This window comes from Nicotiana sylvestris, chromosome 5 (assembly GCF_000393655.2).
Source record: "Nicotiana sylvestris chromosome 5, ASM39365v2, whole genome shotgun sequence".
NCBI lineage: Eukaryota > Viridiplantae > Streptophyta > Magnoliopsida > Solanales > Solanaceae > Nicotiana > Nicotiana sylvestris.
In genome coordinates, this window is record NC_091061.1 from 180,409,529 (window position 1) to 180,429,339 (window position 19,811).

The following is a 19,811-nucleotide window of genomic DNA, read 5'->3' on the forward strand; positions in this document are numbered from 1 at the left end:
AATTTTGCACGCAAGTCACATTTGACATTACAAACCTACTCCAACTTTCGGAATCAGAATCCGAACCGGATATCAAAAATTCCACTCCTGATCAAACTTTTCAAAAACCTTCAAATTTTCAACTTTCGCCAAATGACCTACGGATCTCCAAATCCATTTTCGGACGTGATCCTAAGATCAAAATCACCATACGGAGCTATTCCAAGACTCAGAATCCCAAACGAGCATCGATAACATTGAAATACACTTCAACCCAAATTCATGAAATTCTTCCAAAGTATCAACTTTTCACAATAGGTGTCGAAACGCTCCCGGGTCATCCAAAACTCGATCCAAACATACGCCTAAGTTTAAAATCATCATACGAACATGTTGGAACCTTCAAATCCCGATTCAGAGGTCGTTTACTCAAAAATCACACATTAGTCAATTTTCCAACTTAAAGCTTCCGAAACGAGAATTTTCTTTCCAAATTAACTCCCAACTTTCCGAAATTCGATTCCGCCCACACGTACAAGTCATAATACCTAAAGTGAAGCGCTGAATAATGCGCTAGTGTTCAAAACGACCGGTCAGGTCATTACATTCTCTCCCACTTAACCATACGTTCGTCCTCGAACGTGCTAAGAATTGTCTTGGAGTCGTCTGAAATTACTGTTTAATACCCTGTGCACCTACCTATGCTACCACAACTCAGTTGAGCATATTAGCTCAAGCAATTTTGAAGATTCTCCCTTTATTTAGTCAAATTAGCCTTAGAGCCCAATTCCAACATTTGAAATCCTCTACCATGTCTGTTTCCAACATACGAACACAATATCCATAACTACACGGTGTACCAATACATGATTGTACACTCTTACCGAATTCACACCATGCACCGCATTATTCACATGACCATAATAACATCCTCTGACAACAACAACTGAAATTCCATGAATTTGATGCCCTCAACACACCTCATGAAGCATATAAATCCCATTTCAACTCTCGCAATACTGCCACGACAGAAGAGATGTGTAGAAACTCATAACCACCTCCCAAATCACAATTCATGGAGTCTCTCCTCCCGACAAGAACTACTACCTCATTCTGGACTGAATATCGATATTTACTCTTTAATGTGCCTCATATAAATCTGATCGCACTGATCCTAGGTCCAATAATTTTGACTCACCCAGTATAAACTGCTCAGGCGATAAGCCACCACAGACACTGCAAAAAGTCTCATATGATGCCATAGAGAGCTAACTAGCCACAACATTGAATGCGATACATAAGGAGAAATGAGCTCTGGAAAGAAATTCTCAACCCACATAACTAATTTAATAAGCGAAAAGATATTATGAACCTTCCTCATGAATGAGAAGCAAAACACACAAGAATAGATATGGAAAACTGTACTCAACATCACATTATTGTAGTGTGCAACATGATCCACACATAGGGGAAAGACTTTTGCTAGAAGGTCTTTGAATATGGAGGCTACTGCTTTGGTCTCAATAGAATTTTTTTTTAGTCTGAGGACTTCTTTGGCAAAACTTAGAAAATATATTGTTCAAGTTGTCGTAATGTATTTCTTTCCTATGAGTTATGACTAGAGGTGTACATAGGTCGGGTTGGTTCGGATTTTTCAATTATCAAACCAAACTAATTGTGTCGGGTTAGTAAATCTAAAGACCAAACCAATAAAAGTTGGATTTTTTAATCTCGGATTTTCGGGGTTTTTTTTTCATAAAGTCTTCATAGCACAAAACATAGAATTTGTGCTCCAAATATTTCTTTAATCCTAGTAAGACAAAACTATATAAAATGTTTTTTAATAAAATAACATAAATATGAGATGAGTCATGGCATTGTGCTAAAATATTCAACAAAAAAGATAATAAAATTGCATAAAATAATATTAATAAGCCATAATGAAAACAAACATAATTTAAAATTACTAAGTTGCTAAAATAAGTATGACTAATAAGTACTATTATTTCCATGACTAAATACTAAAAGAAATATAAGTTATGCATTTTATCTAAACCATGGGAAAACTAAAAAATAGATATCCAACACTATTTTCATTCATAGTACTATTGAATTGAATGTCTTTTATAGCATTAGTATTGATTTGATTATAGTTTAGGATTTATTTTGAGTTACTACTATTTATGGACTACAAAGCTTATTAGAGCATCCAAAAATTATAAGTTCAAGCTTGAAATAATACGTTAAAAGATAAAACTATGAAAAAGTTTAAGAAATATTTATAAACTACACTACAATAAATATTCTTATGTATTAAACATATTTAAAACTTTTATACATATAATGTCCGGTTGGTTTGGTTTCGGTTTGACTTTTTTTAGTTAAAACCAAACCAAATCAATTATGGTCGGATTTTTTCTTCCAACACCAAACCAGAGTCGGACTTTTTTTCTGTTTGACTCGGATTAGCAGGTTGGTGGGGTTTGTCGGTTTCATTTGTATACCCCTAGTTATGACTGGTGGTGGCAAAATAGATAAAAAAAAATGATTATCTTTCCATATTATCCATTAAAAATGGGTTAGATAATGAACTGTTTAGAAATGAGTCAAATATAGATAAGATCTATATTATCCACTTAAAATGAATAACCAATGAGTTTAACTTTTATATTTGCAAATACTCAAATTAGGGATTCTTCAAATTTGGAAGACTAGGAATCTTCCCAAAAGTGATCATACTCAAGAAGTCATGGATAATATAGATATTCATATTATCTGTCGGTTAGCTCATTTCCTATCTATATTAAATATGGTCGGGTAAGATATTTTATCTATTTTTTGCATGACTAATGGAATAATTGAATTAATAAGCAACTCGGTTCACTAAGCTCCCACTATGCGCAGGATTTGGCCTGCCAATATTCGATCTGACTCCCTGTTTGCCACCCCTAATAATAACCAAGATGGTAAATGGTGGGGTTGGGTCTAATACAGTTATACAGTATTTGATTTCTCTGAAAAATGAACCTATAAATATCTAAACATTATAATGTAGTGTCTAACATAGTTAATGTATGTCTTATTCAAATTGGACAAAGAGGTCATATTCTTTTCTTCCTTAAACGCTCAAATTGGACCATTACCTTGTCTTCTTTTGGTTGCCTAAATGTCTCATCGTTCTTTGATTCTTGCATTTAAAAAAAAAAAAAAAAAAAATCTCCGTAAACTCGCATTTGTTATTTTTTGGGTGCGCACTGAATAACCTGCTCAATGTGCAATAGCTCGCAAACCATATAGAAAATATAAACAAATATGTTAAACTATTGATATTTGAACTCATGACGATACAATTCAAATTGTGACATCTTGACTACTGAATTATCTCATTTGGGATTCCATTGTTTGAATTCTAATAGTGATTAAGAGATAACATAATCGCGCGATGATCAAAGTAGGTTTAGCTCACCGCTTCACAATCAATATAGGAGTGTATATATATATATATATATATGAAATCAAAAGAGAAAGGCTATTACTTTGGAGGCGGTTATAATGCGTAAAAATTCCAAAAGTGAATAAGGTTTAGTTAATTAATTTACAATCCATTAAGTTTAATTTACTATATTCTTTGCCCCAACTTGTCATTTGACTTCCACATCATTGTAATATATATCTAAGTCAACAGGTATTATAATTGAAGCACTATAAATTCTATAGTTGACAACTTGGGAATGAATATATACAGTTATAAAAGCGCATAAAGTAGTCCAAATTGGGTTAGTGCAACAGTCAGCATTATTAGTAGTTCAATTTTTCCAAGTCAATTGATGTCAATTACTAATGGAATAATTGCATCAACAGTCAGCCGCCCGGTGCACTAAACTCCCGCTATGCGCGAGGTCCGGAGAAAGGTCGGATCACAAGGGTCGATTATATGCAGCCTTACCCTGTATTTCTGCAAGAGGTTGTTTCCACGATTCGAACTCGTGAACTCCTGGTCACATGACATCAATTTACCAGTTACGTCAAGGCTCCCCTTCACGTATAATCATGAGTAAAGTTAATTCCAACTTTTGCAAGAACCTGCCTAGGAATCTTTCATAACCTTGTACTCACACCTTTAATAATACAAGTAGAGGCGGACCTATGCAATAGGTAGAGGGGTTACCGGCACAGTGCAAAAATTTCATATATACATGTATATGTTTTTAGAAAATAGTGATATATTAATAGTGGTCACCCAATATAAAAATCAGATTTTGGTTGAATCGAATAGTGCAGCCGCGACCTTCAAATCCTGGTCCGCCTCTGAATACAAGGTTCCTAACTAGTACAAGAACTTTCCTAGGATCTTCCAAGACTGTGACTCCATATTGTACTTGAAGTTCTAGCCTGTCTTGTGCTTCCATTTTCATAAGTTGCATAACAACAACTATGCATTCTGAGGATTCACCATGAACTTACTAGTTTTACCCTACTGTTAACTTACCATAATCCTCCTTTTACTTTCGGTTTGAGACCGAATGTGAGCAAGCTCACACATGCGGAGTATAACATGTCTTCACAACTCACAAGTTGTACACATGTATTACTCACACACACACACACGCACGCACATGGTGTTGCCAATGCCAGACACAAATATTATTCCTTAGCGAATAACATACTGTTCGATGCATCAGAAGTCTGTGCACGATAACTCAATGTTATATGTGCTCTGAGACTAACTTCATGTAATAAGCACAGGACATTAAACTAGTGAAGTCACTAGCGTAAAAACAGCGGGATGATCAACTTTTACTTGAAGTTGGTGTGTACTAATAACTCGATGTAAACATTCGTATGGCAGATACTTGATCTTGGAAAGTTCGGTATGGAAGCCTATTAGTAAACCAGATTGGAAAATTGCAAGGATAAAGATGATGATCATGAATACACACACACGCGAGCACATACAAATTTATAGTCGTCCATTCTCAAAAGTAACTCAAGCTTATAAGGAGGGAATACTAGTCATAACTAATACATTCAAATTGTACAACAATCATCTAATATTGTCCAAATCACACTATCCTGGGCAGGGATTGTGGCATTGTGCACAGTATCTTGACACAAAGCAAACGGAAAATCCAGCAGAATTATCTGTGAAAGTTCTACTTTCTCAGAATCTTCACTTAGGACAATATATATCACTATACAAATAAAACAAGATAGCTAAATGATAGTGGTGTATTTGCTCTCAAAATTCTCAAAGCCTAAGGGTGAGATCTGGTGTAATTGGTTCATCTTTTTCGTCGTATGGAGAAGTCACATTTGAGCATCCATCAATAGAAAAGTTAGTATGAGAGGTACCGGGATTTGTCACTTGACGAAAACTGCCTGGCCATAGTAATTGATCAGCTTCATCATTTTCCATGTACAAAGGTGGACTATGGCAATTACCATACTCAAATCTTGCACTCGTTTTAAAATCGAGTGGCCTCATTGCTGGTGCAGATCCCTGGTGTAGCGAAGAATGTGCTTTGATTCCTAATGACCTTACTGTAGATCCATGTAATGGCAAAGATGCCAAATTAGCATACCTTTCTGAGAAAATTCCCATTCTCATAGCTCGTTTCGCAAGTGTTCGTTCTCTTTTATGTGCATTCTGGTGTCCACCAAGTGCCTGTGAACTGTAGAATTTCCTTTGGCAGAAATTGCAACTAAAAACTCTTTGAAATGCCGTTCCTGATCCTGATCCTGATCCTGAATTTTGTGCTGCATGTTCATTGCTGCTTTCGCTTGTGCTAGATACTGAAAAGCCTATTGAATCCTGGCTAAGAGACAAGTCAAGTGACACTGGTTCTGAACTTAACTTAGTGAAATCTATAACTCTGTCCTTGTAAGGATCCGTGAACGATTCAACGGTACATATATTAGAAGCTACCTGGCTAATAATATCAGAATCATCTTCAAACAATGCCTCAACTTCAAGATTGAATCTTGGTGTTTGCATTTTGGTTAAATATTAGGAACTTACACTGTATAGTGATCAATTGAAACAAATGAGCTATCGTCGACTTAGTAACATTGTCCTGTATATTACCAGAAAAAAAATTTGGTTGAGTAAACATATACAAGTTTAATGCAATTAAATTCCAATCACTGAAATAACCAAAATCTAGATATGCATTGAGTACATATACACAAGTTTAGTAGCAATGCACTAGTTTCACAACAAACCTCTCTATAACATCCCTATATGTTCCGATACTTTTTGGCTGAGCAAAGTGATGTTATAGAGGACATATATTATAACATAATATGAAAATCGATTCAGAGAAAAACTTGACGGTTATAATGAATGACTGTTATATAGGCGATGTCTCTGGTTTATACGCCAGGCGCCAACCTCCTAAAATGCTATGTCTTTATTTAGGTGAAGTCGTGAGACAATTCGGTTCTCTAGACCCATCTGCCGCCCTAGAGAAGGGGCGTGGTGTTGAAATTGTTGAATCGGAGAAATGAGTTGGAAAGGAGTGGAACGATATGCTATTATAGAGAGGTATGACCATGTATACCAGTTTAATGTATTGTCCAATATTGTGTTACAGCATATAGATGAAACCGATTAAGGCATCAAGTTTCGTGTTATTTGCCCCTAAGTACAGTTGAAACCTGCGTAAGCGAAAGTCCATTATCAGAAACTAAAGGCTGGAAGAATACCATAGTGACACCATTGAAGAAAATTCAAACTATTCGCCAAAAACCCAATTAAATCTGATATTTCTGTTCCATTTTCTGGTGTAACATGAACTCCATATAAGACCTTTTTGCGATTTTTATCTCAGTCGCAGCATCTCCAACAAGGGATAAAGGACTAACTTTTAGGCGAAAAATGAGAAGGCAGATAAACAACATATCGATAGAGTAGGATAAATGTTTAACAGGTAATTCAAGTGGCCTCATTTGGCTGCAGCTCTAATATATTGATTTCACTTCAGTTCTGCTGCAAATTCTGATCGACTATCAACGTACAAATATTCTCTGCTTGATCTATATTAAGACTTTCTGAGAATGGCGTTTCGTTGACAGTGTTGTTTAAAGTCCTAACATGTTAGAACTTAATGAAACAAGAAGTACAACTTACACCATCAAAGGGAAAGATTGCAATATAAATCACAAAATATATATTATGAATTCTCTGCAGTTTAGAATAGCAAAAACAATGAATTATCACACACACAAATAAGTGAGAAGTAAGACCTATATCTACCTTTTTGGATTCACTTAGCAAAAAACCAAATAACACCATAACTATAGTCCAAATACTATGCCTAAATCGCGAGCAAGTTGGTAAAAGCTATATGAATCCGTACTATCCATATTGCTCTATTTAAACTCGTATCTGTCCAATATATATATGACTAAAAGGGCAGCCTCCCGCTATGCGCGGGGTCTGAGGAAGGGCCGAACCACAAGGTTCTATAGTACGAATCTTACCCTGTATTTCTGTAAGAGGCTGTTTCCACAGCTTGAACTTGTGACCTCCTGGTCACATGGCAGCAACTTTACCAGTTACGCAACGCTCCCCTTCATCTAATATATATGACTAATGATATATAATTCAAGAAAGTTAACAAATTTGATATGCGGATTGAGGAAAGATTTACTATAAAACACAACTTTTTTTTTAGATCTTGTGTTTCACAAAAAGGCTAAAGGAAAGCAGTCAACTGTATAACTTCCACAAAAGTATCTATAGCTTCAAAAAAACATGACAAGTTCAATTTTTTCTCGACAAAATCTAACTACTCTCTTTTAAATATTCAGCTACAAGAAAATTGATTAAAGGGTAGCCCAAGGCACTAAGCTCTCGTTATGCCCAGTGTCCGACCATAAGGGTATATTGTACGCAGCCTTACCCCGCATTTCTGCAAGAGCCGGTTTACACGGCTTGAACCCGTGACCACCTGGTCACATACATCAACTTTACCAGCTACGCCAAGGGTCTCCTTTGACAAGAAAATTGCATAGGATAATGAAAATTTTCTTTATAAACTACTTAACATCCATACAAGAGGAAACCATTTCAAGATTTGAAACATAGGATCATTATTAACCAAGCTTAAAAAAAGAAATCAAACTAACCAGCTATTTCTGACTAGTGTAGTACATCTTCTTGAGGGGGCAGCTTCTTCTTGTTGTTGACTTGTTGTAGTAGCAAAATTAGTGAAAGGACTTCATCAAAGACAAAAAATGGTGCTGTTTCAAATGCCCACTTTCAAATAATTTAAGTACGAAAGAAAAAGGAACTTTAAGGGAAATTGGGAAGGGGGGTTTGTACATAAATATATAGATATACGATTGATGTTTAATTATGGGAAAGCAAAGGTAAACGAGTCATGGGACAATGGTGGCCCGTCAGATAGTCAGAGTAAAGATTGTTATAGTGGATGTGGGAGAGTCAAATAAAAAACATAAAAAATAAAAAGAAGTCTGGTGTAATAAGTTCTCGTTATGCACGGGGTCCAGGAAGGACAGGACAGCAAGCTTCTATTGAATACGGTTAACCTGCATTTTTGAAAGAAGCTATTTTCGCAGCTTAAACTCGTGACCCTCTGGTCACATGGCAGCAACTTTAATTTACCAGTTACGTCAAGGCTCCTCTTCTATAATAATAAATTACTAATAGCCGCGAATACATCGTAAACTATGGTACTTACCATACCACTGTTGCGGAAGCCAAATGTATATAGTGTGAATAAGTCACAACTACTATACCAAAAATTATGACAGCCACCAAATAATAAATAAGACAATAAAGCAACAATAAAGGGAACACCAGAATTTACGAGGTTCGGCTAATTTTGCCTACTCCTCGGACACAACCAATATTTTATTTCACTCCAAAAATACAAGTGAAATAATACTAAAGAGAGAAATACAAATGCCTTAAATAGATGAGAAGGCAAATGAGAGGTGTGTTTAAATCCTAAACATTAAGCTTTCTTTTATAGGGGGAAAATCCCCCCAACCCTTCTTTTCCCACTGATGTGGGACAAAAGGTTTTGCCAAATTCAACAAATCTCCACCTTGGCAAAATTCCACATCTTCAATTTTCTCTCAATAACAAATTTTGATTGTGTCTTCATCTTCAATCTTCAGTTTTCAACAATGTTGATCAAATCCAAACAATGTTGAAACTTGACCGCAGTCACCACCTTTGTCAGCATATCAGCAGGATTCTCCGTAGTATGAATTTTCTTCACTGTGACTCCACCTTCTTCTATGATTTCTCGTACGAAATGATACCGAACATCAATGTGCTTCGTCCTTGCATGATAAACTTGGTTCTTCGCTAATTGAATAGCACTTTGACTATCACAAAAAATTGTGATACCTTTTTGTTCAACACCAAGCTCCTTTAGCAATCCTTGAAGCCAAATTGCCTCTTTCACAGCCTCTGTAATAGCCATGTACTCTGCCTCTGTTGTAGACAAAGCAACTGTTGACTGCAAAGTAGACTTCCAACTAACTGGTGCCTTTGCAAAAGTAAACACATAACCAGTAGTTGATCTTCGTTTGTCCAGATCACCCGCAAAATCTGAGTCACAATATCCAACTACAGACTGATTGTCTTCCTGCTCAAAAACTAACCCGACATCTACAGTATTATGAATATACCGTAGAATCCACTTCACAGCTTGCCAATGCTCCTTCCCTGGATTGTGCATATATCTGCTAATAACTCCAACAGCTTGTGAAATGTCAGGCCTTGTGCAAACCATTGCATACATCAAGCTACCAACAGCATTTGCGTATGGTACCTTTGACATATACTCTCGTTCAGCTTCATCCATTGGCGACATAATAGTACTTAGCTTAAAATGGGAAGCAAGTGGAGTACTAACTGGCTTAGTCTTGTCATCTATGCCAAAACGTTGAAGTACTCTCTTCAAATATTCCTTTTGAGATAAACAGAGTTTCTTTGAACGTCTATCTCTAATTATCTCCATGCCAAGAATTTTCTTTGCCTCACCCAAATCCTTCATCTCGAACTCCTTCTTCAGTTGAATCTTCAACTTATCAATTTCTTCCGAATTCTTGGAAGCTATCAACATATCATCAACATATAGGAGAAGATATACAAAGGAACCATCTTTAAGCTTGTGCAAATACACACAATGATCGTATTTGCTTCTCTTGTACCCTTGCCGCAACATAAACTCGTCAAATCGCTTGTACCATTGTCTAGAAGATTGTTTCAATCCGTACAACGATTTTTCAAGTTTGCACACCATATTTTCTTTTCCAGCAACTTTGAATCCTTCTGGCTGAGTCATGTAGATTTCCTCCTCCAAGTTTCCATGTAAAAACGCAGTTTTTACATCCATCTGAACTAGTTCCAAATCCAATTGTGCTACCAAAGCCAACATAATTCTAATGGAGGAATGTTTTACAACTGGAGAAAACACTTCATTGTAATCAATTCCCTCCTTTTGAGCATATCCTTTGGCCACCAATCTTGCTTTGTAGCGAACATCTAATTGGTTAGGAAATCCTTCTTTCTTTGCAAATACCCATTTGCACCCAATTGCTTTCTTTCCCTTCGGGAGATTGGCCAATCTCCATGTATGATTCTGATGAAGGGACTGTATTTCATCATTCATGGCAATCCTCCACTTATCTTCTTCTGAACTTTGGACAGCGTCTTTATAAGTAGTAGGAACATCATCAGCTACAATTGAGGTTGCACAAGCAACCGTCTCTATGAGACGAACAGGTTTCGTTATTGTTCTTTTTGGCCTGCTGGTTGCTATTGATTCAAATTGTTGTTGAGGTTCCTGAGTTGGAATCTCCTCTACTGGCTCTCCTTCCAGAGGGTAATCTTCATTTGTTTCCTCTTCTACTTCTTGTGTAGGAAAAATAAATTTTCCCTCAAACTCCACCTGCTTAGAAGCACCTTTATTTTGTTTGGTATCTTTTGTTACCTTATTTACCATAGCAGATTCATCAAAGGTAACATCCCTGCTGAATATTACTTTCTTTGTCATAGGACACCATAAGCGATATCCTTTGACTCTAGAAGTAATTCCCATAAAAATAGCCTTCTTTGCCCTTGGATCCAATTTTGACTCTATCACATGATAATATGCAGTTGAGCCAAACACGTGCAAAGAGTCATAATCTACAGCAGACTTTCCATACCATTTTTCAAATGGTGTCTTGCCATCAATAGCAGCAGATGGTAAGCGATTAATGAGGTGGCATGCATATGTAACTGCCTCAGCCCAAAATTCTTTGCCCAAGCCAGCATTGGACAACATACACCGTACCTTCTCCAGCAAGGTCCGGTTCATACGTTCTGCCACTCCATTCTGTTGTGGTGTATGTCTAACAGTGAAGTGTCGGACGATGCCATCATTTTCACAGACCTTATTGAAATGATCATTTTTGTATTCACCTCCATTGTCTGTGCGAATACACTTGATCCTCCTGCCTGTTTGATTCTCCACCATCGTCTTCCATTTGAGAAAAATTCCCAACACTTCATCTTTGCTCTTCATTGTATACACCCATACTCTTCTGGAAAAATCATCAACAAAGGTTACAAAATAGTGCTTCCCACCCAATGAAGGTGTTTTGGAAGGACCCCAAACATCAGAGTGTACATAATCCAAAATGCCTTTAGTATTATGGATCGATGTACCAAATTTAACCCTTGTCTGTTTCCCTTTAACACAATGCTCACAAAACTCCAAGTTGCAAGCCTTGACTCCTTTTAACAATCCTTGATCTGATAGAGTTTTCAAGGATTTTCCTCCAGCATGTCCCAAGCGCATGTGCCATAGCTTGGTTGCTTCTGCCTCTTTGTCGTCACTGGATGTCACTGTCGCTGTCCCAATAACTGTACTGCCACGATAGCGGTACATATTATTATTCTTCCGATTAGCCTTCATTACCACTAGTGCACCGGAGCATACTCTCATCACTCCATTTTCTGCAATGATTTTGAACCCTTTTGATTCAAGGGCTCCCACAGAGATGAGATTCTTCTTCAAATCTGGTACATATCGAACATCTGTTAATGTTCTGATCATTCCATCGTGGTTCCTTAATCGTATTGAACCAATCCCATATGAGGTAAGAGGGCTGTTATCCGATGTGTGAATAATTCTATATTCTCCTTCTTGAAATTCCACAAACCAGTCCCTGTTGGGACACATATGATAGCTACAAGCCGAGTCCATCAACCATATGTCTGATGATGTTGATGACTCTGTTGTAACTAATGAGAAGTCTGAATCATCACAATCAGCTACATTTGAATCCATAATGGCCTTTCCATTATTATATTTGGCCTTATTCTTCAACTTCGGACAGTCTTTCTTCCAGTGCCCTTTTTCTCGACAAAAGGCACATTCATCTTTGCTGGGTCTGGATCTTGACTTGGATCTTCCCTTCTTTGTCCTCGTTTGATTTTGAGGACGACCCCTCACAAATAGTGCTTCTCCTTCTCCGCCCTTCTGTTTTTCTCGCTTTCTTTGTTCATAGCTGTACAAAGCCGAACAAACTTCTCTGAGAGAAACTTCGTCATTTCCATGGAGTAGAGTAGTTTCAAGGTGCTCGTACTCATCAGGAAGTGACGCCAACAACATCAAGGCCAAGTCACCATCATCATAAGTTGTATCCATATTTTGCAAATCTGTGACCAACTTATTGAAACTGGTGATATGTTCATTCATCGTGGTACCAGGAACATAGGTGAAGTGAAACAGTCTCTTCTTCATGTACAATTTATTTTGACTGTTTTTCTTCAAAAATTTATCCTCCAGTGCTTTCCATAATTTACTTGCAGAAGTTTCCTTTGTGTATGGATATTTCTGCTCTCTAGCAAGGTAGGATCGAATGGTACCGCAAGCAACACGGTTGATAATTCTCCAATCTTCTTCTCCAATAACATCTGGTTTCTTTTCTTCAATGGCCAGATCTAACCCTTGTTGAAAAAGGACATCTAGAACCTCGCCTTGCCACATCCCAAAATGTCCGGACCCGTCAAAAATTTCTACCGCAAATTTCGCATTTGACACAATTCTTGTCATAAGCGAAGATGCCAATGATGACGTATTGTTGACACTTGATGTAGATTCTTCTTGTTTATTGTCTCCCATATTTGACACAAATATTATTTAATAGCTGACGACACAAATCAAGATTATTTCCTTTCTGATGTAGAAGATCAGACTAAGCTGCAACCACAGAGCATACTCAGACAGAACCTTGACTCAGTTACCAAGATAAATCTTTTCTGATGTGGAAGATCAGACTATGCTGCAACCACAGAGCATACTTAGACAGTACCTTGGCTCTGATACCAATTGTTGCGGAAGCCAAATGTATATAGTGTGAATAAGTCACAACTACTATACCAAAAATTATGACAGCCACCAAATAATAAATAAGACAATAAAGCAACAATAAAGGGAACACCAGAATTTACGAGGTTCGGCTAATTTTGCCTACTCCTCGGACACAACCAATATTTTATTTCACTCCAAAAATACAAGTGAAATAATACTAAAGAGAGAAATACAAATGCCTTAAACAGATGAGAAGACAAATGAGAGGTGTGTTTAAATCCTAAACATTAAGCTTTCTTTTATAGGGGGAAAATTCCCCCAACCCTTCTTTTCCCACCGATGTGGGACAAAAGGTTTTGCCAAATTCAACAACCACAACATAAAGTTGTAACACGGTTTAATTTGTATTTATTCCATATTTGGCTATGAGTAATAGCTAATGGTGGGATGATTGTTATACCAAAATGGTGGAATAAATACAAACCCTGTTATTCGAGCGGTTCCTTCTTTTTTTTCGATGATTTAAAGGCGACAGCTCTTTTCACCAAGGAATTGGGGCTTAGAGCTATGAGCTATAACACATATGCAAGAAGGAAGAATGCCTTAATGGACGGTTTACGATGTATTGGCAGCTATTAGTAACTTATTAAGTACTATATTAGCTAACTTATTACTGAAATCATACGTGGTTACCCTGCATTTTTTAGAGAAGCTATTTTCGTGGCTTAAATTCATGATCTTTTGGTCACATGATAGCAACTTTACCAGTTACGCTAAGACTCCCCTTCAGAAAGTCAAATAAAGAAAAGGAAAAAAATACTACTTGTTAGCACTTTTTTATTAGGATTTGAAATTGCTACCATAAAATTTCAAACTCATAAAGTTTAAATCTTGAATTTGCCTCTATTTTTACGTGACCTAATAGTATATTTTCAGCAAGGGCGGACAACTAGCATGCATGGGAAAGTACAAGTTTGACGGATCTGGTAACTTTGGTCTAAATTATATACATATAATAAATTCCAAAACTCATAAACTTAAAATTGTGAATTTGTCTCGAACTGTTAAAAAAACACAGATGGAAGATAATACTAAGTTGAAGGAAGCAAAACAGTTATACTAAAGAGGAATAGTACAAGTCATTTCATGTCGTTAGTCCCACAAAAGATTCTCTGTTGTCTTTCACTTTACTCTCTCAAATCTGTATCCATTTTTTAATTAAAGAGTTTACAGAAAAATATGTAACTAAGGTTTTTTTCTGACAGTCAGTCACTTACTTTTCTCTTTTCTGCATGTCCACCTCTCTTACAATAAACATAAGTACTCTTTATGCTGATTTTTGCAGAACTGCAACTACATAAATATTGAATAATGTATGTTTTTTTTTATATGAGTCTGATCTGCTGTTTCCTGCCTACTAAAAGACAGAAGCCACATGTCTCGCGCAGTTTGTTTGTACCACTGTGAACAGAAGGCGGATCCAGAATTTGGAGTTTTCGGGTGCCACATACTTTTGAATGTTCATGTCTCAGCTATTTATACATTGAGATAGGGTAAATAATTTGCTGGTTTGAGCAACTTTGGACTTCAGTTCGGGTTACTTATGATAGAGTGAAGATTTGCAAAAGAATACGTTATTTTAACTTTGTGTGAAAAAAGCAAATACTTAATTAATAAGAGACATAAAAAAAGTCAAAAGTTAACAAATAAAGTAAGATAGTTAACAATAATTACAAAACAAAAAAAAAAAAAAAAGAGAATGGAATATATAGAATGCAGAGGCGGATTTAGGGGGCGGAAGGGGTACCCGAACCCCCTTCGCCGAAAAATTACACTATATATAAGGCAAAATCTATTTTTTACTTCTATATATTAAGTTTTGAATCCCCTTAACATAATCCAAAAGTGTAATTTTGTGGTTAAGGGGGTTCAAAACCTTCATAGTCATATGTTCAATTAAAGCTTAATGTGATGTAGCAAGCCAAAAGGTTCAAAAATAGATCCAGCCGGGGTTCGATCTTTCAAAACAAAGGTGAAATCTCCTACCTTTTACCATTGGCACCTTTATATCATCTGTTACTTAGATGACGCTTTAAATATATATACGATTATATATATAAAGAGAGAGAGAGAAAATTTCAACTGATGCTTGCGGGTGGCCTAACACCTCCTTGGGTCTTACTAGATCTGCCTCTGACTGTGAATAAAAGTGGATTCAGAATTTAAAGTTTAGTCGTATATAAATTTACGTAAATCCATACGTAATCTTAATATAAATTTAGATTTGGACAAAAGACAATATTGCTCGCACTCTTCAAAAATATCATCGAATGCGTGACAGTAATTTTGAAAAATTCGAGTAACATAAATTAAAACTACTAAATTCGATCGAACACGTACGTAATCTTTTGGCTCCGCCACTTTTTCTTTCTTTTAAGTATTAAAATTATATTATTTCTCATAGTATAGCTGGTTCCAAGAATATATAGAGAATTAAGGCCCTTGAAGCTAACAAGTTGATCTCAGAGACGGTTGTAATATGTGTTTTACATGTTCCGCTATATCTAGTAATTTTGACACATAACTTTTATATATGTGTGTTTGTATGAAAAATTCATTAAAATTTTTAGATCTATAATTCCAAATATGCAATTATTTATATCATTCATTTTTTTATATTTTAGGCAAAATACATAAGTTACCCCCGAACTATGACCCAAATCCCTGTTACACATTTTCTAGGAACGAATATTACTTTACACACCCAACCTTTCTAAGGTGTATCTAATACACACTGCTTTGCCCACGTGGATAGTGCGTGTTTTTCCCAACAAATGAGTCGCGTGAACAGAAAAATTTTGTGTCAGATGTCAATTTTTTTTTTAGTTTTTTAAAATTTTAAATTGAGTCATTTTCTTCCTTTTTTAAAATTCTGCCATAGCTACTCCATGAGCTCCACCACCTGATCTCCTTCTCCTCAAATAGATATACCACGATTTCTTATATCTCTTCTCGTTGTAGAGAAGCTTAACTTGAGCTTTACCCATGGCGAAGTCAAATTTTTAGGAAGCGAGAATTTTTCGAAATGTTTTCCAACCATTAAAGCTTAGCTCAAGATTTTGCACATTCTTTAATTTTATTAATGGATAATTTTTTAAATAGTTGACTTGTGGCGATGGCAGTTAATGGCGGTCGAACTTTTATAGAAGTGAAATGAAAAATGAGTTGGATCTGGGCTAAAAAAATTTGATTCAATTTCAGCGGAAAAGATGGAGTTTTGGGTGTGTTTTCTGATAATTTTTGTTAATTAATGGTGGCTTTGTTATTAAGTAAAAGGTGAAGGAAGAAGCTATGGTGTTTGATGGTGAGAGAGGAGGAAGACGGCCATGGTAGTTTAGATGAGGAAGATGAGGGGTATAATTGTAATTTTAATTTTTTTAATTTTTTTTAAAATGACACGTGTCACTGTTTGATTGGTGTGTGATATTGCACATATTCTGAAAAACTGGTTAAGAAAAAAATGGTGTGTCTTAGATACACTTTGGAAAGGTTGGGTGTGTAAAGTAATATTCGTTCCTGGAAAGTGTGTAACAGGGATTTGGGTCATAATTCAGGTGGCAACTTATGTATTTTGCCTATATTATATTGATTTTCTAGTTATCGACCATCAACAATTTAATAGTAGGACTATTACCTAAAGATCATAGGCAGATCTATTATTAAACTCTATGGATTCAGCTTTAAGATTTTTAGCATTGAACTCATTATATTTATAAAGTTATGGGTTCAAATTTACTATTTGTTACAATTTTAATAGATTTTACACATAAATTAAAATTTTGCATCGAAAATTATAGGTTCAGTTGAACCCGTCACCTATATGCTACATGCGCCTCTGCTAAAGACCATTAACAATCTAATATTCGAACTAGTTTTGGACATGTATATATGTATATATGTGTTTTTTTAACCATTTTTCCAGTTCATTATTTTGATTTTTGAGCAAACAGTGGCATTTCACTAATCTCCATGACTTGAGATGCCCAAGAACACTTTTGTACTTAATCCCATCTTTAAACCCCACATCCTAGGTTAATTTTAAAAACTTTTAAATTAGAAACCATTTCTTTTTTCAATTTTATTTGTCCCCTAAGTCCATCACACAATCTGCACGTGACTCCATAACACCCAACACTAATCACAGATTAAAAACAGATTTTTGCCTTAATCCCAAAAATTACCGACAGATGTCCGTTGCCTGCCGCTTGGTACGTTGCTCGAGGCACTTACTTTTGATGCGAACATGATTAAAAAAATATATCGTTGAGCTTGTTTTTCGTGAGATTAAAAAAAAAATTAATATCGAACGAATTCTTTTATTCATGTACTAACCTTTTATTAAGGACCTACTTAGATGTACTAAAAATAATTAAGTTATTAATCGTACTCACTCTCATTTGTTGCCCACCACTTAGAAAAGCACACCCACTAAATATAATTTATCTTTTAAGTCAATTCTTTAAATTTTTAATAGATGGTACTAATCCAAAACTTATAATACTAGGCTAATACAGGTTTTGCTTTCATGAAGATAAGTTAATGTAAGGCAAGACACATAATTTATTTGATTAAGTAATAATTAGGTATACATTCTTCCACCAAAGTTCTTGTAGTGCTTGCTTTTTTATATTCACATGCTTTTGCTTTTATTATCATACTTTACGATAATGAACTATTTACATGTGGCATGTTTTAAAAAATAAAATATTTTAGAGGCCTATCTCTAGTAAAGATTGTGGCACAGCAGGAGCTAGCCAGTTTTCTGAATGTTAATTGAAAAATAGTTAGTGTTTGTAAAGTTATTGAAAAATAGTCACTATTTTGTTGTAACACGGAAAGTTCCAGTATATTATGCTAGAATATTATACTCCAGTATATTATGCTAGAATATTATCCAGATTTTGAATAATATTTTCGTTCAGATTTATCTTTACATGAAAAGTGGCTAAATTTTGATTACTTTTGAAACTATGACTATTTTTCAATTACCATTTGTAAATCTAGTTATTTTTGAATTCCACCCATAAAGATTCGAGCCTGGGTATCAAATCATCTTTGTTATGGATGCTTTATTCTATAATATCGAATTTCTCAATATAAATTCAAATTTAATCGAACCCCAATACAAATATCTAATAGTACCAAATAAGAAATTACAAGGTACATACTTCAGAGGGAAAAACTTAGATGGATCCCAAAAAAGGTATTAGTTCTCCTGTTTGTTGGAGGTGGGGTGGCGGGGAAAAATAGGTGCTAATTTACTTTTTTGAGTTGTCAACTTCTATTTCGAAACTACCAGCTTGTTTGGAGGGTTGTTATATACATATTGTATTGTATCGTATTATTATTTTAAAAATAATATTTGTTTTGATTGTTACATAAATTTTGTTGTATAGTATCATTAAATTTGTTGTTATATAATAATGAAAAGTGCCAGTTTATGGAGTGACGAATTTAGTATAATGACATCGTTACCTTGCTTTTTTCTCTCATCGTGCCTTTTCTTTTTATTAAATAATCATATTTTATCTTTTATCCTACTTTCTTATACAATAATTCTACTCCATATTCAATTTTTTCTTAGTAATATTTCAAGTTTATTCTTTATATTGTTGATATGTGACATCATGAAACGATGACAAACGATACATCTATCCAAACATTGTATCCATTAAACAATACAGTGCAATACAATACGATACATTATGAAACAACAAATAACAACAATCCAAACAAGCTATAATGGAAATTGATTAATTATAATTCTATTAAAATATTTATTGTTATAGAGTCTTTTTTATCTATATTGAAAAATTTACGCTTAGTCCCTCAAGTTTTGACGAATTTTTACTTTGATCCTTGTGATATTTGGCTAAGCACATTTGCCAGGAGCTTTTTGTTTGGTTAAATATTTGTAGAATAAGATTTAAAAAATATCTAGTCTAGAAAATTCTTATTTAATTTGCCTTAGAGGACCAAATATTAAATATTGAAGTGAAATAAGATCGAATAAAGCGGAGCAAATATAGAGGATTATTCATATCCTATAAACTTCCAAATAAAAAGATTGAATTAATTATTTTCCTATAATCTCACGTAAATGTAGGATTTACCTGCATTTGTAGTTTTATTTATCAACTTGTCCATTTTGTATCTAATAAATGACATTCTAAAAATGCTGAATGCTTTATTAGAATATAAATCACAATTATCTTATCAACAAAATAAGAAAATTAAATTCTTACCTTTTGTAAAAATTGTAAAAAGAAATTGAATTTAAAGAATGTGAAAATATAGAGACAACTCATGCAGATACAATATCGGATTTTGTTGTAACTGTCCTTAGATTTAGCTGCAAAATCATATCTTCTTGAATGTTCCTTTATCTCTTTTTATTAATTTAACCTTTGAAAGTTTTATTTTTGACTA

General features: G+C 35.0%; 1 protein-coding gene across 2 annotated transcripts; it reads right to left on the bottom strand.

Moving 5' to 3' along the window:
- Positions 1-4,932: 4,932 nt before the first annotated feature.
- On the bottom strand, positions 4,933-8,291 carry LOC104233402 (zinc finger protein 4-like). Of its 2 annotated transcripts, none has more exons than XM_009786789.2 (2): positions 8,110-8,291; positions 4,933-6,053 (listed from the first exon to the last, which is right to left on the bottom strand). In XM_009786789.2, exon 2 carries the CDS (start codon positions 5,972-5,974, stop codon positions 5,228-5,230), a length of 747 nt encoding a protein of 248 aa, XP_009785091.1. In that variant the 5' UTR covers positions 5,975-6,053; positions 8,110-8,291; the 3' UTR covers positions 4,933-5,227. The 2 variants fall into 2 exon arrangements, with proteins under 2 accessions (XP_009785091.1, XP_009785092.1); XM_009786790.2 differs by lacking the exon at positions 8,110-8,291 and adding an exon at positions 7,462-8,074.
- Between the last annotated feature and the right edge of the window lie 11,520 nt (positions 8,292-19,811).

Coding starts and splice junctions, on each gene's coding strand:
- LOC104233402 (XM_009786789.2), bottom strand. CDS start 5,974: ATGCAAACACCAAGATTCAATCTTGAAGTTGAGGCATTGTTTGAAGAT.